Here is a 26,338-nt window from a genome sequence, read left to right on the forward strand (position 1 = left end):
AATGTAATCCATAATATTTAATTACATAATACTGTCATCATGTTGATTGGTTTCCAGTGTGAAGTAGATATTCCATAAGTTATATCAGCCACTATATTCAACATCTCTTTTCTCGGTCATTATTTAATCAGGTTACCACAACATTTTATTAAAGGGGCCCTGTTCACAAAATGTAAAATAAGTCTTTGATGTCCCAGTGTGTGTATGTGAAGTTTTGGCTCAAAATACCCCGAAGATATTTTTATATAGCATGTTAAAATTGTCACTTTTTGCGGGTGAGCAAAAAACGCACCGTTTTTGTCTGTCCCTTTAAATGCAAATGAGGTGCTGCTTCCGGTACAGAGGGGGGCGGAGCTTCAACAGCTTGTGTCCTTTTACCTCACACACACATGCACTGAAAATTTCAAAACATTTAGCCTTTTATGTTCAAACTGGAGTCAGACAAAGATGGAGAGACTCAAGAAGTGACAACATGTAGAAGCAACAGGACATTTCTGAATGGTTAGTTGGTGAATTTATGTAGCTGATGTGTAGTTATCTTCTAGTAACTGATTAGCATATTCTGTCTCGATAGTCTATAAATCGTGTTCCGGGGGCGGGGTTTATGTAAACTTCAGGGTTGGTGATGTCACTAACCCGGAAGGAAGCTCGTGTAGTCCCTACCAGCCGTTTGTTGTAGTCCTTAAAAAGCAATTTCTTTAAAAGCAAATATCTCTCTTTGCTTTGAACTTTGAGCATTGTAACTTTGCAGATGTTGTTTATGCTCAAACAGCAACATTACACACTAACTGAAGTTAGAAAAGTGAAATCATAATCAACCACGCCTTTAAAAATGCTAAAGAAAAAAGTGAAAGAAAAAGAATGTACACTAGTTTTGTAGATTGACTACACATGCTGTTTTCAGGACAGCAAAGTAGAAGAAACTCTCACATGACATCATATTGTAATGATTTTAAATGCCAGGAAATCTCATAATTTCACAACTGCTGAAGCCAGTTGTAGAGTAAACAGAGCACATCTAACTACACACACACACACACACACACACACACACACACACACACACACACACACACACACACACACACACACACACACACACACACACACACACACACACAATGACCTGGATAACTGAACCTTCTCAGACAGCTGACAAGAAACATACAATTATTAAAAGTGCTCGGAGAAACATGTCAAAAAATCATTTGATTCTAAAATAGAATCATTCTCTGAAAATATGTTCCTGTTCTTCTGCTGTTTTGAGCAACTGCAGTCAGTTTCACAGAACTCTTCTTCCTCTTCAACCCAGCAACTGAGCCGACACATCAGGCTAGAAAGAAAGCATTTATTTAAAAACTCATGTGAATAAATGTCACACATCTGTTCTCTTTTACAGCGAGGTTGTGTGCGGCACACTCTACAAACCACTTCAGAGAGTAAATAATGTTCTCAGTCATTTACAAGATAATACAGCAAAATAAAAGAATAGAAAATGTGGATTTTTTATAAAATAATCAGATATTTAGGTTTGGTGTATATATATATATATATATATATATATATATATATATATATATATTAATTATATGTTCATAAATATAACATTTAGTTTTAATAATAGATAATATCAAATAATAATAATAATTAATCAATTAAAAACTATGTAATAAACCAAAGCTTGTTTAGTTTGTTAATATTTTAGTGAATCTGCAAAATGTTACGTTTTATCAATAAAATCTGTTGCACAATAATGTGAGATTCACAATAGCTTGCAAAATATTTAGTTCAACATTTACAGTGTCATTTATCAGAGTCTCATCTGCCAATTTCTTACCAAAATCTGCCAGTATATAGGCCTATAGTTTGACAAGGCATAGAGAGGCCTAGTTTGGTTTGGTAACCTCATAGGTATGCCATGGATAGGCAGTTTGGACCGGCAGTGGAAGCTTGCCAGATGTTTTTCATCATCAGTCCTGATAGCGATGCCAAAACCATGCCAAGCCCTGGCCACATCAGACTGGAGTTATTTCATTAGTTGTCGTTTTTGGTGGCTTCCTCGCTTTGTTCTCTGTTCACATGACTCAGCTGAACTCCTGCCAAGAGCCAACGACTTACAAAGAGACAGGAAAGACATAAACATGATGAAAGGAAATGAAGAGAAATACTCACACAAGCACACCAAAATGGACAATAGCTGGCCTATTCATTCATTTCAGAAATATAGACAACGTGAAGTCAACACAAAGAGCCATTCGCAACTCATTTTCCCTTCATAATCAGATGTATTCATATCCTGAAACACGGAGAGCAATCGTGTGATTACTGAAGCCAGGGGATTCCACACCTGAGCTGGCAAGATGGCAGGTTCACATGTACCTGGCCATGTGCCAGTACTCTGCTAACACAGGGCCAGGACACTACATTATAATATCATATGTGAATAGCATTTAAAGAGACCACTCACCATTTCTCCAGTCTAACAATTCCACGCTAAGTCCAGAATACATCTGTACAGCACAATCGGTTTGCTAACAAATCCTGCAGTGTTCACGTTTTTCCATGTGTTGAGAAACGGGAAGTATAATGTCCTCCCGCTGACCGACATTTGAACCTCCCTCCTCTCAACCTGCTCAACATTTGACCTCACAACGAGCCCACAGGTTAATCACGCTGTGAGTATCACACTATCTGTGATGTCACATGTTGACTGGGTCTGCAGGGTTATTATACTTGACTAAAACTAAAAAACATTTTCATTACTTGAAATAAAATAAATGTACTTGATAATAATCAGAAATGTTTCTTGAGCAGCAAATCATCCTATTAGAATGATTTCTGAAGGATCATGTGACTCTGAAGACTGGAGTAATGATGCTGAAAATTCAGCTTTGATCACAGGAATAAATGACATTTTAAATTATTTTGAAATAGAAAATAGTTCTTTTAAACTGCAAAAATTACTGTTTTTATTGTATTTTTCATCAAATAAATGAGACTTCTTTTTAAAAGCATTAAAAAAAATCTACTTTTGAGCAGTGGCATATTATCAGTCTATAAAAGACTGATATAAAAGCAGACACGAGCCAGAGGTCAGAGATCAAACCATGGGGCCGAGGCCTTTATTTCCAATGATAGACACACAAGAGGCAAGGCAGTCACTTTTGCTTTCGAGCTTTCTTCACGGCCCTCTGAGCAGGAGCGGGGCAGAGGTCATGGGTGACGGGGCGGGACGCCCTCCTTCAGCTGGCGTACGGGGGGTGGGCAGTGGGGTTGGGGGCGGGGTTGGGCGCAGGATTGGGGTTAGGATTGGGGTTGGGGTTAGGAGCCGGGTCGGGGACAGGGAGGGGGACGGGGACGGGGAAGCAGCCCCGTTTGTGCCACTGCATGTCGCGTACACGTCGGATGGACTGCAGCTGTGGTTCTGTGGCGCCCCAGTCGTTCCAGTGTTTGTAGTCTCCGTGTTCAAACACGAACTGCCGGCCGCGGTAGCCGGGGTACATGTAGCCCACCCACCTGAGAAAACAGATCGCAGTGATACTTGAGTTTGACAACCAATCTGGGATCTGATCCAGTAAGTGCAATGCCAGAAAAAGGTCACTGTAGCAATTAAGTTGCAAAAAGATATCTTGAGGAAATACACTCTTAAAAAGAATGGTTTCAAAAGCAAGTTTTGCACAGTGATGAACCATTTTTGGTTCCTCAAAGAACCTTTCAGGCAACAGTTCTTAAAATAACCACTTTTTTCTTTGGCCCTGTTTACATCTGGTATTAAGATGCGTTTTGGTCGGTCAGATCTCAAGTGGGCGACACTAAATACAGGAGTAAACGGGGTCTAAAGCTTGTCCACTTTCAACCACTTCCAGAGGTAGTCGAAAACACATTCGACAGGATTGATTTAGTAGTGTAAACGCTCATGTGGTCGAGTGTGTTCAAACAGACACAAAAGACTCTCCTTCTACTGATCTAATGAGTAACATTATGGGAAGATCTCTAGCCAGACGGGATTTAAACTTTCTCGGCTGAAGACCCAAGTTTGGTTTGAAGAGGAAAAACGCACCAAGCTCAATGTTCTCTCAGCATTCCTGATGTCTAACACACACTCACAGCGTTCGGCTGGTCTTGTGTCTGTCAGAGCAGAAACTAAACCTGATGTTCTCCGTGTGTTTTTCCGTCGTCTCCGGTCGTGTTCATATGTAAATTCAGCTTATTTTGTCCATTAGATCAAAAGATCCGAAAAAAACCATACATTTACACTCATAGACCCTCCCCTCGAAGAAATCAGGACAGAAGTGTTTGAAAGTGGACAAAAGAGACGGATTAAAACACCAGGTGTAAACTGGTATGTGCTCTCCTCGTCCACTTGTGATCCAATTGACCAAAACGCATCTTAATACCAGGTGTAAACAGGGCCACAGTATGAAGAACATTTTAATAATCTAAAGACACTTGACTTTTTCCACTATAAAGAACCTTTTGTGCAATGGAAAGATTCCATGAATATTAAAGGTTCTTCATGAAACCACTGATGCCAATAAAGAATTTTTTTTAAGAGTGCATTTAAAATTGATTATATATTTTAAAAAAAAGGATCAAGACCATCAAAGATCAAGATCATCTGGAAAAATGAAGAGTTCATAAGTTAACAACTCACGTTCCATTGACAGCTTTCGCACTGGCCACACGGTCCTGGAAGCCATGAACCCACAGGCTGGGAATGTCATCATCCACGATTTCCATCTTTCTGCCGGCAAAGCTGCTGTTCTCGAACAGATATAGCTTGTGGTCGGCGCTGTCCTGGTAATGGACCACAAGTGGACCGTGATAGCATCTCGGCTCATTAAGAGTGTATGAAGGTGAATGTGAACGTGAACGTGTCTCACCACTCTCAGAGGTCTGATGGACAGGAGAGAGTAGCTTAGATCTTTAGGAGTGTGTGAATGTGAATGTGAATGTGAATGTGAACGTGAACGTGAACGTGTCTCACCACTCTCAGAGGTCTGATGGACAGGAGACAGTAGCTCAGATCTTTAGGAGTGTGTGAATGTGAATGTGTCTCACCACTCTCAGAGGTCTGATGGACAGGAGAGAGTAGCTTAGATCTTTAGGAGTGTGTGAATGTGAATGTGAATGTGAATGTGAACGTGAACGTGAACGTGTCTCACCACTCTCAGAGGTCTGATGGACAGGAGACAGTAGCTCAGATCTTTAGGAGTGTGTGAATGTGAATGTGAATGTGAACGTGAACGTGTCTCACCACTCTCAGAGGTCTGATGGACAGGAGAGAGTAGCTTAGATCTTTAGGAGTGTGTGAATGTGAATGTGAATGTGAACGTGTCTCACCACTCTCAGAGGTCTGATGGACAGGACACAGTAGCTCAGATCTTTAGGAGTGTGTGAATGTGAATGTGAATGTGAACGTGTCTCACCACTTTAAGAGGTCTGATGGACAGGAGAGAGTAGCTCAGATCTTTAGGAGTGTGTGAATGTGAATGTGAATGTGAATGTGAATGTGAATGTGAATGTGTCTCACCACTTTAAGAGGTCTGATGGACAGGAGAGAGTAGCTCTTCTGGCTGTTGGTCCAGGTGGTCCAGCGAGGATATTCTCCTTTCTCCAAAACAAACTGCTCTCCCAGAAAGCCTTTTTGCTCAAAGGCAACCCATCTATGATAAGAACACATTCACAGACAAGCTCATATCATGATGGATAAATGGATGATTCCTTTTGATTAAAGCAGGGATTCCCAAACTTATTTGTCAGCTGAACCCGTTTTACCTAAAATAGATTTTTAATTAATTTCGATAATTTAACAACACGTTCGCATATTCACAGTTCTCTGATCACATGACATGCAAGTAAACCAGTGTTATTTTAGTATCATTGATATGCTATATATTTTGAATTAGATATTATTTTTATATTTTCTGCTTTCATTTTAATTGTAGTTAAAGTCTTAGTAATTTTGTTGTGTGTTGTATGTCTAGAGTATATAGTTTTTATTCTGTTTTAGTTACTGCTAAAAATGATATTTTTGTCTTGTTTTCAGTGCAAATATCTAAACATTCTTAAATCAACATTTACATGAGAAGGCAAAATGACTTGAGATATTAAGTCTTGTTTTCTGAAAAATGTATCAAAGTTAAGTGAGATTTAGCTAAAAACAAGACAAAATATGGGGCCAGAAAAGTAAACTTAATTCAAAGGGAAAACATGATTATTTTTCTGACCTCATTGGCATTTATTTTTTTATCCTGTTTTAAGCATAAACTCACTTAATTTTGATGCATTTTTTCATTAAACAAGACAAGTCATTTTGCTTCTCATGTAAAAGCATCTTGATTTAGGAATGTTTAGATATTTATACTGGAAAACACAACAAAAATACTGAGGAATAATTATTATTTTTTTTTACTAACTGAAAATTGGTGAAATCAAATAATTGTACGTTTTTTTTAATATATTTTATTTTTCAAGTAATGAAAATGTTTTTAGTTTAGTTAACAATAATAACCTAGAAGTAGACAAATAAAATATAGCCTATATAATTATAACAGTGGTAATGTAATGCAATATTAACAGAACAATAACTATATATTATATTCAGAAACTGTCCGTTTATAGTTTGTTCTGTAACCTGTCCATTTAGGTTAATTAATTAATTAATGATAATTCATTTTGTGATTCCAGAATTTTAAGGAACTGTATGCAAAAATATGATTTCACTTTACACCTTTAGATTGTTAAAATATTTTAATTATTTTAATTTTATATTTTAATTAAAACATAACAATGATATTTCAAGTCATCCTGTTGAAAGTTTGCCGAGGCCTGCATGAGAAGCACTGATATAAGTAGTTTATTTGAGTCGTATGATATAATCATACCTTCTGAATCCATATGCTATAATTTTCATGCACAACAGACTGAACCTTGTGAACCAGACTGAACCCTCTCTTCCACCCTTTGAACATTTGCATATATTTACACTTTTGCTTTCAAGAACCGTGTCAAAATTTGGTGACCTGTCCCTTTAAGAATCGGAGAGGTTAGACTCGAGGTTAGACCAGGGCTGGGCAAGAGATCCACTTTCCCTGATCAAACTCACCGCTTTCTAGCAATCCTGAGACATGGATTAGCTTGTTCATGTGAGTTGCAGCAGAAACTTTGCAGGAAAGTGGATCTCTGGAGACAGACAGACAATAGAGAACATGTACTGTACTCACGGGCAAGACTCAACTATGATTGATCCAACTTTTTCCAAGTTCTTCTCAATCAAGTCCTTGCATTCTGCTGACAGCTCGACCTTTTTCCCTCGGAAGTTCTCAAATTCAAACAGTGAGACCTGTTAAGATAATTTGGTTTCAGCATTTACATGTAAAACCATTTATACAAATTGTCACAATCATTTCAATAAAGAAATAGGTTCTTCTCTTGTTTCATAAATGAGGCCCTTGTGACGTTTTTTTATAGCCTCAGTTCAATATTTTAGAGTATGCGGGCTGACCAATAGATCACGGATCTGATCAAATCCTAAATATTTGCATCATTACAGGGAGGATCTTCCTAAAAACAGACATTGCTGCATTAGATCGGTAACACTTTATGATCAGGTTCCATTTGTTAACAACATTAGCCTATAATACATACTGTAACCAATGTGCTCATCGTTAGTTAATGTAAGTTAAAGTATTTACGTTAACTAATGGAACAGAAACACTTTTCGTAGGACAAACAACTCACAAATGAGATCTCTTTAACATCCCAATTGTTTCTCCTGGGCAGCAATGAGATAAAATATAAACCAAATGGAGACGCTTGCTTAAGTCACAAGAAGTAATCTCACATGTCTCCTCTAGCGTGTCAGAAGAGATCTCAGTAATGTCTCCAATTATTGGTGTTAGAGATCTCAAAATAAACTCAAATATTTCTCATCAAATTGTTCCAATTCAAATGATGTGAGATGTTCCACATTCATTTATAGCTCAATAATGTGTGAAAGTTGATACTGTACATAATACTAACTGAGAATCCATAAATATAAAGAGCAATTTCTGAGCAAAATATCCTCTGTTAATATAAACTGTATAAATGTATATATTTGGACCTTGTAAACCGCTCCTGCTCCTCCTTGGCTCTTCCCAGCAACTTGCTGATCTGGGACTCCCAGCTGATCCGACATCTCTCTGTCTGTCAAACACACAAAAATACGGTAGAGACGAGAAAGAATCACTGCATACGCATGAGCACTGAATACATGAGAACAGCAAGTAAATCAAACCAGATGTTATATAGAGAAAATATATGAGATTTGATCTGGAGCGGGCAGCGAGTTGGACACTTAGAAATACCTGAATGGAATTGCATAATCAAAAATATTAAATACAAAATATTAAAATATTACAAAAATATAACAAAAATATTAAAACGAGTGCCATTTATTTTGAAGAAAGATGCATAAGAATTCTATTAATGCAAAAAAATAAAAAACAAAAATAAAATAAAATTGATAAGAACAATAATATTATAAAGCACAATTCCTATTGCCCAACGTTAATTAGGTAAACATTTTTCTCGCAATTAACACAGCTGAGGTTTAATAAACATTGAAAGATGACTGAAAAACATCCAAAAGGAACACAATTAAACACCGATAATTATGTTCATTGCACGCATTTGTGTTTGCAAAAGTGTTCTTAACAAAACAAAACTAAGATGATAAAACATCAAAACAAGTAGCATTTGTTTGTTTTTTTAAACAAAAAAGCACAAGCTGAGGTTTAACAAACATTGAAAAACGACTAAAAAACATCCAAAATAAATTTTTGAATTATGTTCATTGCACGGATGTTTGCAAAACAAAACAAAACAAAACAAAACAAAACAAAAATATACAAAACAAAACAAAATAAAACAAAACAAAACCATCAAAAGATCATAAAACATAAAATGCATATGCCATTTATTTTGTAGAAAGATGCATAAGCATGCTTTTAATGCAAAAAATTCTGAAAAATAAAAAAAGATGCGTGTTAGGTTTTAAACTATGAAACAATATATATAAAAAAAGTCAAAAAGGTTTTAGCAATAAAAGTTCAAGAAGATCAAGACGACCACATCCCTGTTTCTGATAAAGAAAAATCTATAAATTGTGCTCTCTGAAAAAAAATAGTTGTCTCCTCTTTTATACCAATTTCTATAATAAATTCTAGGACAATTCATTAGATATTCAAACAATAAACCTAAGACAGATTTTATGACAATAATAGATACGTATGAAAAGTAAGACTTTAAAAGCATCTTTACCTGTTTCTCGTGTCCGTGACCTTCAGCAGTTCTTCTCACCCCTCCACTCTCTCTTTCTCTCTCTCTCTCTCAGCGCGAGTGTGTGTGTGTGAGTGTGAGTGTGAGTGTGTGTGGAGGTGAGGGTGTGTCGGGTGAGTGGAGGGGACCCGGGGGGTATTTATGGTTTAATTCCGTCCACAGCAGCAGAAATGGGTTGTGCGTGGATTGCTGTTGATGCAGCAAGTCTGTCGGTCTCATTTGTGTCCGTCAGACTGCCTCTCAATAGGCCGAGAGTTGGCAGGAGTTGCCCACAGCACCAGCCTGCTCTGCTGCCAGCGTGGGTACAGCGGGCATCCACAGGGAGCGAGCCAAGAGGATTCAGACAGGATCAGCTGCTGTCATCACAACCCTCTCTCTCTCTCTCTCTCTCTCTCTCTCTCTCTGGTCACTGTAGTCCCGTGAGCCGCCTCTGTGCCTTAACCCACTCAACATTTGGGTCACTGATCCTTAGTTGATGGATTCTCAAACTTTGTTATTGTTTTCTATAAGTGTTTGCCCAAGAAAAGCATATGTGGAAGACTATTCCCAGGTTTCACAGACAAGGTTTAAGTCTAGTCCCGGACTAAAATGCATTTGAGCTGTTTTAACTAAAGCAACGTGCACTGATATACCCTTAAAGTATATCTTACCTTCTAAGATATACGTTTATAAAAGCTATTTAAATGTCCTGATTGAACTAAGGCCTACTCCTGGCTTAATCTAAACCCTGTCTGTGAAACCAGGCATACAGGTGCCACCTAAAGAAATCAATTCATTAAAACATTAAATATAAATCACTTCTCAAATTGACAAATAAATAGTAAAAGTTGTAATGTAAATTTAACAGATTTTTTTTTTTTTTTTTTTTGCATTACAAAATATTTGGCATTTTACTTAAAAAAATTGTTTTACTCAAATTGACAAGTAATCATTTTATTTTTAAGTAACACGACCACTAAAAAGTTTGGGTTCAGTAAGACATATTACAAAATATTTCTGCTTTCAATAAATGCTGTTATTTTGAACTTTCTATTTATCAAATCATTTATTTTTAAAATGTAGGCTATCAGTTTCCACAAAAATATTAAGCTGCACAACTGTTTTCAACATTGATAATAATCGGACATGTTTCCTGAGCAGTAAATCAGCATATTAGAATGATTTCTGAAGGATCATGTGACACCTTTGAACGCCAGTGTACTTCATAATAATGGTCCAGAAATGGTTAGAAATGCAAATTGACTGTAACTTCATCCTGACTAATTTGTTTACACAAACAAAAGTAATTTTTATTTGTTATATCAAGTAGAAATAATATAAGTTCTTGAGGTAAGAATACACTTTTTCAGTGCATGATCTTGTTATAATCTGCTGTTGGAAGATTCTTACTTGAATGGCTTGTTAAAAAGCAAATTAAAGAAATTAAACTTTTGGCCATCTAGTGGTTGAAAAAACAACAACATGTATTTTGTGGAAGAACATTGTTTTGGTTGTGCTTCGGCTCTGTTTAGGATTAGGATTACTACAACAACAATAAAATGAGCCTTCACAATAGATAATGTTTCACAATGAACTCTGTTAGAGAGCTATATGGCAATTTATCTGTTCAATAAAACACCTTACTCTCCTGTTGAGTAATAAAAACACCATCTCCCCATCTCCGAAAAGCAAAGCCAAAGTCGATCATTGTTTTGAGCTCTGTCGCCGCCAGCGGGTGATTTCCTCAGAGTTTCGAGATTTAGGGGCTTCTTGTCGACTTTTCTCGCTCGTTGTGACAACTAACCTCTGCCACTCTCACACCACACACACGTCAAAGTAGCCGGAGCAACTTTACTCTGTTTACGGGTATGACCAGACATGCACGGGCGACGCAATTTCCCGCGAAAACCATCCCGACAGGTCTAAATAAACACGTATAACAGGCTTACCAAAGTGAATCAGGATAATAATACAAAAATAAATAAAAAACTTTTGAAATTAGTATTCATGAGTTATTGACTTATTTACATTTTGTTAATTTTGAACAAAACAAGTAACATAGGCTACTGTAGGCTAGCCTACCTTTAAATAAATAAAAACGAACATAAATAAGCTGTACAGATCTCGAAATGAACTGTATAACAACATCTATCTGCTACTTGCATTTAAAGTTTGTGCTAAAACACTAGCCTACTGAAATAGTAGATTTGAATGTGTGGTTCTCGCACTGTACATTAAAATGATAAAGTGTTTATTAGACATCTTACAGCTCACTAGACCTAAATGTGTAATTAATAAACTTTTTATACAGCCATTTTCCAGAGTGAGTGTATGAAAATGAATGACGGCCCATGGGACTTCACTTTTTCCATCTAATTCTCCAGTAACTGCGGTTTCCAAACACAAACCTCTCTTTCTATCACTGACTTATTGAAAATTCACTTTTAGAAAGGTTTTCAAACCCCTGTGCTTGATCTACTGATATCTCAGTCCTGGCACACATAAGCAAATGGTATAAATACAAAGACAAACTTGCTTCCCATTTAGACATTTTTTTTTTTAATGAAGATATCCCTTAATTGTAATTCATAATTAATTTTTTATAAAACACAACTCCCGTCGCCCAACATTAAACAGGTAAACATTTTCCTCTAGCAGCAATGTACACAGCTGAAGTCAATAAACACACATTGAAAATGACTGAAACACATTCAAAAGGAACACAACTAAAAACACAGCTTATTATAACTCAGATTTGTGTTTTGTAAAAGTGTTCTTGGCTGGATTGTAAGGACGTGGGCAACAAAGCAAAATAAAACATCATAAATGATAATCAGCCCGATTATTAACTGATGCTTCTCTGCTTGCCTTAATTCAAGTAGAAATACAGAGAATAAAAGAATTATAATAAAAGTGAACAAGACAAAATTACCATCAAATGATGTTTAGAAGTAGGTCTTAAAGGAATGGCACGATGTAAACAGAACAAAAAACAATTAAGAGAAAGAAAAATGATGTTTTATATAGCAATGCCAGACTTTTAGAAACACAATATTTAAAATCTGATTTATATCAAATGCAAAGTAATGCCTAAGACCTCAAGGCACAATTTCCAGTGATGTGACTCATTTAAAGTGCATTGTAGCATGAAGCTATACTGACATCTGCTTTTCCCATGATCAGAGATGGACAGAAGACGACACAAGGCCCCTGCTTGAACGGAGGAAACGTCTTTAAAATTAATTGCTTGTTTTACCGTCCTGCTAAATTAATAAATGTAAACAGAATCAAAAATGAGCTTCTGGTCCAAGACTGATAGTAAACAGCTCATGCTTGTCTTGTGCTGATTATGATGCTGCATGTTAAAAAGTAAAAAGGTGCATAACAGGACATCATCTTGGCAAAGCCTACAAACATTTTAGTCCAGGGACACATATTTGAAAAACATATCTGATAAATCAGTCAGTATGAGAATGAAAGGCTCATTGCACTTCTCATTTACGCATGTCAGTTTCTTTGGCATCTTAGTGACTTCCTTCCAGATTTCCTCTCTCAACAAACAGCATCAGACCTGTGAGGAAAGACGGCAGAGTAAACGTCTAAAACTGGAAGAACTGACATTTGCAACCAAATTACTAAAAAGTCAAAGTGATGTAAGAGTGGATTTTGTCACCCTCTACTGGGGATGAAGTGAGCGACATATGAACGTCCCGCCCTACACTCGTAGAAGAAAAGGTTCCACTGGGTTCTATATAGAAACTTAGGGTTCTAGACTCAATTCTAAGGAGAAATGATTGCATGATACTTTAATGTTTAACGGATGATTTCAATGTCTTTTCTGGTGATAAAGTATGTTTACAAGCTGTTTAATTCAAAACATTTAATTAAAGTTAAAAAAGAATTTCGCAAAATTAATTAATTCAAACTAAATCCATAAATTGATTCCGGAACCCCTAAAAGGTTCTATATATGAAACGCCTGACAGAACCCTTTAAGGTTCTATATAGAACCTTTTCTTCTAAGAGTGTATGTGCTAATCATAATGAACATTGAAGCAAATATGATGTGAAAGATTTGAGGAAAGCCCTCATCAAAAGTTCAGGACACTTCATAATTCAGGGAGGAATCAGAGGACACACACACTCACCTGAGCTACACACACATTCATGCTTCACTTTCAGGCTGATTCATTCGCTTCTTGGATTTGAGCTCAAGCAGCCATGAGGGTGAAGAGCCGGACCTGGATTTACATAAATCACAATTATTACAAATAACTAACACTTAACATAATTCAGATCATTCTCATTAAATTCATCATTACGGATCCAGATGAAAGTGCTAAAAGTTACTAAATGAAGCACCACAATAAACTATCTGTCTATCTATCTATCTATCTATCTATCTATCTATCTATCTATCTATCTATCTATCTATCTATCTATCTATCTATCTATCTATCTATCTATCTAATAAATACGTTGAACTTTGTGTCATTTGCAGCGCGTTTCTGTCTTTGCCTGCGGTCCCTAATAAAAATAAGTCAACTTAAAGTTGTTAATTTTATTAAGTATACTTAAGTAAAGTTTAAGTATATTTTTAAGTATACTTTGTCATAAGTATACTAATATCAATATATTAGTAGTATACTTTTAAGTGTACTTTTTCAATACTAATGGAACTAAACTGGCCCATTTTTTAGCGTATAAAAGCATACTTTAAGTGTAACAGTAGAAGACGTTGAGTACACAGCTAGTTTACAACTACATATACTGATAGTTTACTAGATAAGTACTTGTAGCACATTTAGTTTATGAAAGTACACTTTAAAGTCTTCTCTCAGTAAACTACTAGTTTAGTAGTTTTATAATGCAAGTATACTTGTAAGTTTTCTTTAAGTGAACTTAACATCATACTTATTTTTGCACTACTATGTTCCTATTTAGGTATTATTTTTTATACTTGAAATACCTTTAACTGTACTTTATTTGAAGTAAATTCCTATGTACACTAGTAACACTTCCAATGGACACCAAAATTCACATTCAGAACATCCGTTTTCATAATAAAACAATATTTTCAAACAATGCAAGTTTAAGAAAGTATGTACAACTATGTGAAAAAAAAATGTAATCAATCAAAAGATTAAACAACTATAAGCCAAGTACACTTAGAATAATTCATTATACTTTTATGTATATCTCGATCAAAAGATTGAGTACAAGTACAGGCCAAATATACTTAAGACTTTTTTTGTCAGTTTAAGTCATGTAAGACCAATTTTAAGTACATAAGGTATATTTCTGACAAGTACATAAAAAGTAGACTGAAAGTATACTTTCTTATTTTTTAGTTTAAAAGAAATATACTAATAGCACACTTGAATAAGCTTCTCTTTTTGTAAGGCTTTGCAATGCGTTTCTGTATTTGGTTGCACATTTTTATTTGCAGCACACAAGATTTTTTCTTAATTTGGTGTTTTTTATCTTTAGCTGCAGTGTGTTGAGCTCTCTGAGCCACCGTAGTTTCACTCAGATATATGTCAAAAAGGAACAGAAAGACTATCGTAACTTCTGTTTCATACGGATGTTAATTAATTATGGATCATTCAATTGAAATAACCAAAATGAATTCAACAGAATTGTGACAATTTCATTTCCAAAGAATGAGACTGTTTGCGGTCGCACTCACGCGCTGTCCTTGGCGTCCACAGGGGGCAGCACTCTGGGGCCGAGGGCCATGGTGGGTGTGCGGGGAGAGCGCGCGGGAACAGACGGAGGCGTCTGGGCTTCTGTTGGGCTTTCTGCTTCCACCATTCCACTTCTCCGCTTTAGCTGTGCCTGACGAGAACGACCAGACAACCTTGTTGAAACCACTGAGACTGAGACTAGAGTCTGATTTATGCTGGTTAGAGCTGGTCTTGTTGGTTTACCACCACAGCCTCAAACCAATATTAAAAATATATTGGTAACTAATGAATTAGCTAACATGAATTAACAATAAGCATGTGTTTTACAGGATTAATTAATCTTTGTTGTTAAAAAAATATATATTATAAAAATTACTAATTACCATATTACTATTATTTATAGGCCCCATTGACATCCATAGTGTTTATTTTTCCCATACTATGGAAGCCATGGGGTCCATCAACTGTTTGGTTATCCATATTCTTCAAAATATCTTCTTTTGGGTTTAGCAGAAGAAAGAAATACTCATACAGGTTTGGAAAAACTTGATAGTGAGTAAACGATGACAGAATTTTTATTTTTGGTTGAACTATCCCTTTAAGGTCAAGCTTCCTTATGGAGACGCCAGCATCCAAAACCTGACATATACAATACCAGCAATACTGGTCCCATCAGCAGGCACATATAGTGTTTGATGCTCTACCATGAGGGCTGAAGGGTTCATCCCAGGAAACATAGGGACTCTCTTCGGCTGGCAGGGGACTGGCGAGGACACGGCGTCCCGGGACGGCTCTTCTTCTGATTCTGAGTCCCCTCCATTGGAACACTGATCTTTCGCATCTGTAATAGATTGATACATCATTGTTTTAAACTTGCTCTTTTAAACTTTTTATTCAAAGAACCCTGGTTTCCACAAAAATATGAAGCAGGACAACTGTCTTCAACATTGATAAAGAAAAATTCATTATTTTTATCACCAAGCAAGCAAATTGGGACCAGACTGGAAACAACCCTGGTACAGAGAAAGGAAAGGAGAGTAAAATGTTTTTTCTTTTTATAAATTTACCATAATTCTGTATCATATACAATAGACTATATGTGACCCTGGATCACAAAACCAGTCACAAGTCGCACGGGTATATTTGTGGCAATAGCCAACCACCCATATCGTATGGGTCAAAATTATCGATTTTTCTTTTATGCCAAAAATCATTAGGATATTAAGTAAAGATCATGTTCCATGAAGATATTTAGTCAATTTCCTACCGTAAATAAATAAAACATGTATTTTTGTGAGTGAATGCAGCACAATCGTGAACATAAATGGACAACTTTAAAGGAGATTTTTGCACCCTCAGATTCCAGATTTTCAAATAGTTGTATATCGGCCAAATATTATCATATCCTAACAAACCATACATCAACATCAGCTTATTTATTCAGCTTTCAGATGATGTATAAATCTCAATTTAAAAAAATTGACCCATGTGACTGATTTTGTGGTCCAGGGTCACATCTTATTATTATTTCTGAAGGATCATGTGACTCTGAAGACTGGAGTAATGATGCTGAAAATTCAGCTTTGCATCACTCGAATAAATTATATTTTAATATATATTCAAATAGAAAATATCTATCTTAAATGGTAAAAATATTCCACAATATTTCTGTTTTTATTGTAATTTTGATCAAATAAATGCAGCATTTGTGATCAGAAGAGACTTCTTTAAAAACATTTGATTATAGTGTCTATAATGATCTCATCCCACCTGTGGAGTCGCAGAACCTCCAGTCAGGGTTAGTTCCCTCTGTCAGCGCGGGAAGAGCGCCTCTCTGTCGGACGGCACGCGTCGGCCTGGAACGCTTTATGCTTCGTTTCTTTGCCAGATCGACCTTCGAACGTAAAACGCTGGAGTCCAGCAGAGGAGCTGCAGACTGATCATGCAGAAATACACACAGATACACACTGAGACAGGTGCACAATGAGCACTTTTATACAATACAATATAATATATATATATTTATACACAGAGATAATGTAATGATGCATTATGCATTGCATTACATTATTGTAATATATAATAAAGAAAACGGTGAACTGAAACGGAAATGCACCTCAAGAACAGGTAGCGCCGCGGACTCCTCCTCATCCGGGACGTCTGGCCTGTCTGAACCAGTAGATGTGTTTCTCGGTCTACCCCGAGTCAGCCTCTGTAGGGCTTGACCGATTCTGCTCTCTGTGCCGAGACTGAACAGATGAAAACACATGAAAACAACCCACACACAACTCTACAGTGAGACATTTCATGCATTTCATGACCACTAGGAGACAGTCTGAGCAAAACTCACATCCACAAAACTCCTCTTATCGAATGAGCCATCACTGACATGAATGTTGAGTGAATATATACGCTACCGTTCAAAAGTTGCTTTCGGGAGATTATTTTTATGTTTTTGAAAAGAAGTCTCTCATGCTCACCAGGGCTGCATTTATTTTATCAAAAATGCTGTAAAATCAGAAATAATGTGAAATAGTTTTACAATTTAAAATACCATTTTTCAATCTGAATAAATGCTAAAATGTAATTTATTCCTGTGATCAAAGCTGAATTTTCAGCATCATTACTCTTCAGTGTCACATGATCCTTCAGAAAGCATTATAATATGATGTTTTGCTGTTCAAGAAACATTTCTGATTATTATCAATGTTGATTTTCTTTGATGAATAGCGAGTACAAAAGAACAGTGTGTATGTGAAATAGAAATCATGTAACATTATAAATGTCTTTACTGTCACTTTTGATCAATTTAATGCATCCTTACTGAATAATTATATTATATTCTTCTTAATTTCTAATTCAAAACCCCCCAATTTTTGAACGGTAGTGCAATGGTTAGTCTAAAGGTAACAACTAACTATGAAGTTGTATAATTACTTTGATAAATAAAATTTTTTTTTACGTGGCACAAAAACAATGGGTCTCATTCATGAAACATTTGTAAATATACGAGTAAATATGTGAGTGATTTGCGCGTAAAGAGACCTTCCCGAAAACTCTTCTCCTGATTCACAAATACTTCGTAAACGTCAGATGTGATAGTGAAATGTGTGTGTGTGTTAATGAATTCCAATCAGTCGTAAATGGGACGCGCGTGCACGCTCATTCTCAATTACCATAAATCCCGCCCATTAAATCCGACTGACAACTATATATGGGCATCATATTATGACACCAAACGAAGCATTTCAACATGTCTTCTCAAAAGTGAATGAAAAAGAAAATTTCTCAGATGCAGAAATTGAAGTTTTATTATCAGAAGTTCATTCAAAACGCCACATTTTATTTTCAAGCATACACATAGTGGCGCATCAGGTCCTAAAAAAAAGGAAACTTCGCAGCATATTACAGATGCAGTTAATGGAGTTTCATCTGTTAATCGAACAGTCCCAGAAATGAAAAGAAAATGGTTCGACATGAAGCTTGACTGCAACACTTCTTGTGGACTTGTGTTCCGTTTGCAGATGTTATTACTGCCTCTCATAATAAAAGTAAAAAGAAAAACCGTATGAAATTGCTACTGTATAATATTTCTTCAAAACGCTGTGTAAATATGTACCCGATTAAGGTGAATTAAAATGCAGCCTTATTAATGAGCAAAACGTTCAGATGTTAAATGCACTATTTACGCGTGGCTGGGAGCAGGTGTAGATTTCTTTCGTACCAACTAACATTTGGAAAATACGAACATTTTAATGAATCCGAAAATTTACGCCAGAACCACTTTACACACGATTTACACAAAAATCCGTTCTGCTCGTGTTTCATGAATGAGACCCATTGTGTACCCCCATTAAGGTGACTACGTCAAACTTGAACATGTGAATGTACATTAATAAAACTATAAAAGCCTAATTTCTGCAATTTAAATGTAAACATGTAGATAAACAGCAGCATTTACCAAAATAATACTTTTTCTACTAAGAGGATAATCAAGCACTACTGAATGAATTAGTGAATCTATTGTTTAACTCATTCATTGAAATCATCTAAACCAAACAATTTGCAGAAAAGAATCCCAATGTTAGTTGAGGGCATTTCAGGACACTTGAGACTTTTAGCACATTTACTCTTTAGACTTTGTACACCATGTGTAAAAATGCAGAAATGCAGTCATTTTGTCACCCGATACCAGTGAAAATGCAAATAGCTTGTTACTGGAAAAGCAACATTGTTTTGTCGAACAGCTCAGACACTGACAATGTCAGAAGCATTGCTTTGCTTTTTAATTATGTCCCCAAAACTGCTCTAATGCTGAACGAGTGCATGTGATACACTCCGTCTGCCGTCCTCAGATGTTCTGAAGACAACTGAAGGTTTGTTGCTGTGGTGAACATGATGACACGAGTCATTTCTTACCCATCAACATCGTCGTTGTTTTCACTTTGTTCATCGGTTTCCCCGATCAGATCCTCAGTGTTCTGTTCCACATCTCCATCTTCCTCGGGTTCACAGTCCTTCAGCTGACCCTGAGAGCAAAGAAACACAGGACAACTTCAATACTCAGATTACAGTAAAGCTCTGCCATCTGGCAAGTGAAATGGTCAGCTGACCGGTGCAGGTTTTTGAAATTGCAACACAATACAAAGTTAAAACACATTGTAGGACAATCAACCAAAAGCTACATGACAGACAAGCGTCCGATTAAAGAGGAATATCAGTGACCAAAATAAAACGTTAAAGCAAAACACTTACTAAAATAAAACTATTTTATTTATGTGCATGTTTTGTGATTATTAACAGACATTAGAGAACCATGAACTTTTGATTGTGTTGTTAAATTATTGAAATATTATCTTAAAATGACTTAAGGTCAAAGGGGATCAGCTGGCAAAATCCCTGCTTTTGAGGTTTAGATGCCAAAAATGTTGCATTTGTTTGCTGTGATTTCATAATATCTTATGGCATGACACATTCCTGAAAACAGCCACTACAACGAAACTGAGGAGCAAAACAAATATAGGTCTCAATGTTATGACAGATGACATTTCAGCAACTGGCTAGAATTTACATACACTGAAAATATATTGTGGCAAATAAAAGAATAGAAATATAATTTGAATTACACAATGCAAAATAATGCAATTTCACAACAAGTAAAAGTCAGTCAAGCTTGAGTTATCTATCTATCTATCTATCTATCTATCTATCTATCTATCTATCTATCTATCTGTCTATCTATCTGTCTATCTATCTATCTATCTATCTATCTATCTATCTATCTATCTATCTATCTATCTATCTATCTATCTATCTATCTATCTATCTATCTGTCTGTCTATCTGTCTGTCTGTCTGGCCAGAAAATTCTCAATCTATCTATCTATCTATCTATCTATCTATCTATCTATCTATCTATCTATCTATCTATCTATCTATCTATCTATCTATCTATCTATCTATCTATCTATCTATCTGTCTGTCTGTCTGTCTGTCTGTCTGTCTGTCTGTCTATCTATCTATCTATCTATCTATCTGTCTATCTGTCTGTCCAGAAAATTCTCTATCTATCTATCTATCTATCTATCTATCTATCTATCTATCTATCTATCTATCTATCTATCTATCTATCTATCTATCTATCTATCTATCTATCTATCTATCTATCTATCTGTCTGTCTGTCTGTCTGTCTGTCTGTCTGGCCAGAAAATTCTCAATTCACATTCTATTGGCAAGGATTACAAAAAGTGAACCTATCATTGTGGTGCAGCATCACGCAAAAGTGATTGTTTCCAATGAAAAACTCACACTCAGCTAACACACACACACACACACACACACACACACACACACACACACACACACACACACACACACACACACACACACACACACACACACACACACACACACACTCAGTCATCCAGACTTGTTTTTGAACACAGAACAGATACTTTGCATTTCACATCACTCTGCTGCTCAAAACATGTCGACGTACAAGAATCGTTCCTAGGAAACAAAACACTTCCTCGTAAACAGACTCTCTGTAACTCTGAGCAAATGTCCATTACGAGACAATCCAGTACATATACAGTAAAAATGACTGACTTGATGGAATTATGTTGATTGTGCAATGTAAAGATTTATTTTCTCACAACTACTGCATCGTACATCAGCCAAGAAAGTAGGCTGCCGTTTTAGCATCTGTCGATCATGTTAACTCTTTTCTAAAAAAAAAAACTAAAAAAACCTACAGATGAAATAGAAATGAGCTTAGATTAAAAAGCATCATAATATCTGAAAGTACTAAAAATATACATATATCTCACAATTAGTTTTCAACTTCTGGTTGAAACAATGACTAGACTAGATAAGATTTAAAGGAATACAGAAATAGTAAATAAATAGGCCCTGACATAATGACTATATATATATATACAGTATATGAAAATCCTATTACTATTGGAATTTGGTCATATTCCAATTATATGTACCTCTGTTAAAGTCACCATGAAATCAAAGATGACCATTTTTTTATTAATTTTTTATGGAATATTGCAGTATTATATTATTAATGATTTAATTCAGTTTTTTTTTTTTTTTTATGTATGCGTCCTTGTAATCTTTAATCAAAATAACTTCCCCTCCCTCTTGCAGCGTCATCTCTTCTCTTCTCTGATGATGTGGGCGGGGCAACCTGTCACTCACATGAGATCCACCAATAACAAACCACAACCAGCCAATCAATTCCCCATGGACGAAATCAAGCCCCGCCCACATTTGTTCTTGTTCAAGAAGCCGTTTCACTCGGATTTACATCACAATAGTGAAGAAAAGATGATCACGACATCCATTTCATGCCGACCTCAAATACACTAAACCATGTGTTGTCCAAATAAGACAACTGGAATTAACTGGAATTCTCTATCCTGTAATAGTCTTTAGTAATGAAATATGAATTTATATAAACTCATGTCCAAACACAAATGAACAGAAAAAAGTTCAAGAAATACTGTTTCATTCAATACAATACTGTGCAGAATTGCTAACATGCTGCATATTACTGTATATGGCTTTTGTAAATTTGCATGTACATCAGAGCAAACAAGGTCAATGTGCAGCTTTAGTTTGTGTAGTTACTCACTAGGGAGAAGACTACATTTCGGCTCTACTATTCCAGGAGCACCATTAGGGTCGTCCCGTGATATTTTACTAACAATCCATGAGTCATGCAGCAACTAGTGACCGAAAACACACCGTCAAAACCTCTTTCCTGAAGTTACACAAACATTTAAAGATACATATATAGCCATCCACTATCATACTCATAGAGGCCATACAATACTGTTGAAAAGTATGGTGTCAGATAGATTTTTATTTATTTATTTATTGAAAGAAATTCATATTTTTATTCAGCAAGAGCGCATTACATCGGTCAAAAGTGAGAGTAAATACATTTATAATGTTACATAAGATTTCTGTAAAAAAAAGCTGTTCTTCTTTTGAACTTTATATTTCTATTCAGTTTCCACATAAATATGAAGCAGCACAGCCGTTTTCAACATTAGTAAGAAATGTTTCTTGAGCAGCAAATCATCATATTAGAATGATTTCTGAAGGATCATGTGATACCGAAGACTGGAGTAATGATGCTGAAAATTCAGCTTTGATCACAGGAATAAATTACATTTTACAATATATTCAAATTCAAAACAGTTCTTTTAAATTGTAAAAAATATTTCACAATATTACTGATTTTACTGTATTTTTAATCAAATAAACGCAGTCTTGGTGAGCAAAAGTGTCCTTTTTCAATAACATTTAAAAATCATATCAACCCCAAACTTTTGAACAGTCCACCTAAAACCTCTTTATATAGACATGTGCACGCCTGTACCAATGGGTGCCAAATTAAGGGTCCAATTAAATTTTAGAGTTTTGGGTGGATCAAGACCTGTCATGACTGACAGAGATGCATATAGAGAAACAGAAGACCCATCATGAGAGGATGAGCAAATATACAAGTGAGTAAAAACAAGCCTAGACAGCTCGAGATTCCAAGCGAAAATATTCCAGGACGCCTTACATTCTGTTTAACCGTATTTCATGTGAACACACTGACTCATGCATGTGCGCTGACAGGAATTGTAATCACATTGTAAGGATTAATAATAATAATAATAATAATAATAATCAAAACCAATTAAATTCATTTAAAGTCCCCATGAAATCAAATTTTTTTTGCTTTTAGTATGAATATATTAGCCTTAAGTAGCTAGTTTGCTCCAAAACAATGACAAAATGCGCATTTAGAAGATATTAGAGTTCAAAACTCTTTCTCTCACTTCTGCCAATATGGATCAGTGATTTTGAGGACATCACTCTGCACTTCAACTTCTCATCAGATTTTCTGTCCAATCAAATGCTCTCTAGAATCTGAAGCTCCGCCCCCTACATTATAAATAGACGCTGAAGCTGCGGCTGAAATCACATTTACTATTTTCTACACGGTGAATGGCAAACAGTGTGTGCGCTGAATAGGGGATAGGGAACGATTCAGACAGTGTTCCATCGGGGCGAATGAAGTCTGGTATCACGTTAGTGTCACGCTCCGGTCCAGAGACACGGTATAACAGAGCGGATCATGTGATCGAGTCGACACAGACCAGTAAATAAATCGGACCCATTTGAATTCTGCACAGAATGTTGTGTTTTAAAGCGAAATGAAGGAGATTAAGAGACAGACTCGGCATTAGCACTGACGAGTAGAAGAGATAACACCAACATAAATTACACTATCAACTTTTCAAACTACACATGCATTCATGAAGCATGATTGTGTTCACTGTTTTGCTTTATTAACAGTTACATATTAAATCTAAAAGGAATATCTATTACACTGGGGCTGCCATAAGTTGTGAAATGCAACTTTACTAAGCTAAACGGCTCTGGCCGAGCTGTGAAACGCTATTGGCTACTTTAAAAAGGGGAGGAGCTTCTCAATATGTCCCGCCCTGTCTTCCTGTTTCAGTGGAAATTACGTCAACACATTGAATAATGCTGCACGTTTCAAGGCACTTCAGTGGGCCTTTAAATTATAATGAATAATAATTCATATTAATACCAAGTTCTGGCTTGAAACACTAGATAACTCATTTAATAGCAATCACATCATCATCTACATAACGCAGCTGATTGGTTGCTGATGCTTCAGCGGCCAATGAGCTGCGGCTCAACATTCAAATACCGGTAGTGTTGCCGTTAGCAGTCTGAAGCGTGCTTTCAGAAACCCTCCACCTTCCCCAGCTCCACCTGTATAGATCTGCTACGGGGTTATGTCTAACATGCTCACATGCTGTGAATGTATTGGCAGTAGCAAGTCTTGGTACTTGTTCTGCAGCAGCAGCAGCGTAGCAGATCTATTTCACTAAGACCAAATACATTAACATCGCCATATCCATTACTATGGCAATCTCTCAGAGAGTTGTCGTGACAAAAATAATTATAATAATAATAACAACTAAAAATAATAATTTTGGCCTAAAGGTCCAACCTTTCACAAAGAAAATCGCAACAGCGACTTTCCAAATAACTTTGAGCATGCAGTAAAAAAATAATCATGAATGTTTTGGAACAGACTCAGTGTAATGAAGACCTGTCAAGAAAGCACAATACCTTAAAAATGGTCTGATAAAGCGAGAACGGGAAAGAGAGAGAGCAGAGCACACACACTCTTACATTATTTGAGTTTGACGTGGTCGTGCGTTTGCGCAGGGAAAAACGCTGCCGGCTTTGCTGAGACAGATTCCGAAGGGACTGTCGACCACGAGAAGCAAAACTTCTCAGCGGTGTTATGGCCCTCTCAAACCTTCCCACTCGTTCTTCGTCCTCCTCCACTTCGTTTATTACTCCCTCACGCTCCAGAGTGCCTGAAACCAACTCCACCGCCTCCTGTAATGAGCGACGCATGTTGCCCATCCAACCCGACACTTGTGTCTGCACCTCGGAGAGTTTCTCACCCAGGAACTGCATCTTGATTTACCCCAAATTACAAAGTATGTTAGGAAAGTCAGTGGTATCTGGTGGTAACGCGACTCTTTCTTTCTGGGAATATATCCCAGATGTGAAGTCTAGGGGGCGTTGTAGCCAAAACACACTGGCATCTCTGTAGGCATCTTGACCTGTAAACCAAACTGGACCAGAGTTTATGCCGATCACAGAAAGCACTTCAGGTTGTCTATCAATCCTTGACGCTCTTCCGGCACTTTCCTCCACAGAGCACATGTAACGTGTCAATCCATTCTCCGGTTGATCTCCTGTGAAATCTTCCTGCTTGGATGCAGTAGAAATACAAATTAGGGGAAAAAAATCTTCAGACATCCAATATTGAAGTCCTGTGAGCACTTGTTCTTGTGCACTTCTCCCAGATCCCAATGGAAAAACATAGCAGAACTCCGGCAAAACCACCTCTTATACCTTGTCCCGCTGCAGGTACGAACAGGTACCGGAAACAGGCACAGCCCTCAAATGAGTGACAACATCCCAGCTCGGAGAAACAGAGAGAAAGGGGGGAAGGGATGAAAGCTGATCGAGGAAAAGCACCCGTCACTGACTGCATTTGTAAATAATAAAATGTAGAAGGACACAGAGAGAGAAAACAGGAAAAAGTTTTATGTGGGAACCTTTCTGTACCTGTGAACTTGCTAAACCACGAAGCCCTTATGCAAACTACTGCTGAATCAGGTGCTTTGTACTTCACTGTGCATTAGTTTGACTATTTGCCATGAATAACAAGCTGTGTTTGTCTAGTTTGAGCCATAGCCTAGATTGCGTGTGCATTAGACTATACCTGACACCAGCTGTCACACTATGAGGACAAGGAACTTTGTAGAAGCCATTTATAAGTATAAAGTTAAATTGATTCACAACACATATTGGTATATATATATATATATATATAGTTTTAGGTCAGTAAGACTGTTTTCAGTATTTTTATTCAGCAAGGATGCATCAAATTGGTCAAAAAAACATTTATAACGTTACAAAAGATTTCTATTTTTAAATAAACGCTGTTCTTTTAAAAAAAATATCATGGTTTCCACCAAAATATAAAGCAGCACAAATGTTTTTAACATTGATAATAATAAGAAATGTTTATTGAGCAGCAAATCATCAAATTAGAATGATTTCTGAAGGATCATGTGACACTGAAGACTGAAAATTCAGCTTTGCATTCACATTATTACATATAAACAACACACACACACACACACACACACACACACACACACACACACACACACACACACACACACACACACACACACACACACACACACACACACACAC

General features: G+C 36.5%; 2 protein-coding genes and 1 long non-coding RNA gene across 6 annotated transcripts in view; all 3 read right to left on the reverse strand.

Moving 5' to 3' along the window:
• Window positions 1-408: 408 nt before the first annotated feature.
• LOC309499761 lies at window positions 409-1,492 on the reverse strand. The gene is made up of 2 exons (XR_014206333.1): window positions 1,085-1,492; window positions 409-1,022 (listed from the first exon to the last, which is right to left on the reverse strand). It is a non-coding gene; the product is annotated as an uncharacterized lncRNA (long non-coding RNA).
• A 1,684-nt stretch (window positions 1,493-3,176) lies between these two features.
• crybb3 (crystallin, beta B3) lies at window positions 3,177-11,704 on the reverse strand. Of its 2 annotated transcripts, XM_082171157.1 has the most exons (6): window positions 9,307-11,704; window positions 8,108-8,190; window positions 7,227-7,345; window positions 5,534-5,666; window positions 4,655-4,797; window positions 3,177-3,516 (listed from the first exon to the last, which is right to left on the reverse strand). In XM_082171157.1, the coding sequence occupies exons 2-6, from the start codon at window positions 8,180-8,182 to the stop codon at window positions 3,243-3,245; spliced, it is 744 nt and encodes a 247-aa protein (XP_082027283.1). In that variant the 5' UTR covers window positions 8,183-8,190; window positions 9,307-11,704; the 3' UTR covers window positions 3,177-3,242. The 2 variants fall into 2 exon arrangements, with proteins under 2 accessions (XP_082027283.1, XP_082027284.1); XM_082171158.1 differs by lacking the exon at window positions 9,307-11,704 and having other exon boundaries at window positions 8,108-8,646.
• A 135-nt stretch (window positions 11,705-11,839) lies between these two features.
• Window positions 11,840-26,338, reverse strand: part of tnks1bp1 (tankyrase 1 binding protein 1) — a 32,468-nt gene continuing 17,969 nt past the window's right edge. For 2 of the 3 annotated variants that reach the window (XM_082171049.1, XM_082171050.1), the window contains exons 4-10: window positions 19,409-19,518; window positions 17,106-17,238; window positions 16,760-16,925; window positions 15,694-15,830; window positions 14,992-15,140; window positions 13,451-13,543; window positions 11,840-12,874 (exon numbers count right to left, since the gene is read on the reverse strand). In XM_082171049.1, the coding sequence (XP_082027175.1) occupies window positions 13,468-13,543; window positions 14,992-15,140; window positions 15,694-15,830; window positions 16,760-16,925; window positions 17,106-17,238; window positions 19,409-19,518 (771 nt within the window). In that variant the 3' untranslated portion in view covers window positions 11,840-12,874; window positions 13,451-13,467. The remainder of the gene's footprint in view (window positions 12,875-13,450; window positions 13,544-14,991; window positions 15,141-15,693; window positions 15,831-16,759; window positions 16,926-17,105; window positions 17,239-19,408; window positions 19,519-26,338) is intronic. The other variant, XM_082171051.1, reaches the window with a different exon arrangement.

The sequence above is a fragment of the Leuciscus leuciscus genome (genome assembly GCF_965113295.1).
Source record: "Leuciscus leuciscus genome assembly, chromosome: 5".
NCBI classification, from domain to species: Eukaryota; Metazoa; Chordata; class Actinopteri; order Cypriniformes; family Leuciscidae; genus Leuciscus; species Leuciscus leuciscus.

What these genes read in the sequence shown, in the direction of transcription:
- crybb3 (XM_082171157.1), bottom strand. Translation starts at nt 8,182, where the DNA reads ATGTCGGATCAGCTGGGAGTCCCAGATCAGCAAGTTGCTGGGAAGAGC. An exon ending in ATCATAGTTGAGTCTTGCCC is followed by an intron (nt 5,667 to 7,226) that starts GTGAGTACAGTA and finishes TTCTTATCATAG; the next exon opens with ATGGGTTGCCTTTGAGCAAA. An exon ending in CCATCAGACCTCTTAAAGTG is followed by an intron (nt 4,798 to 5,533) that starts GTGAGACACATT and finishes GTCCATTACCAG; the next exon opens with GACAGCGCCGACCACAAGCT.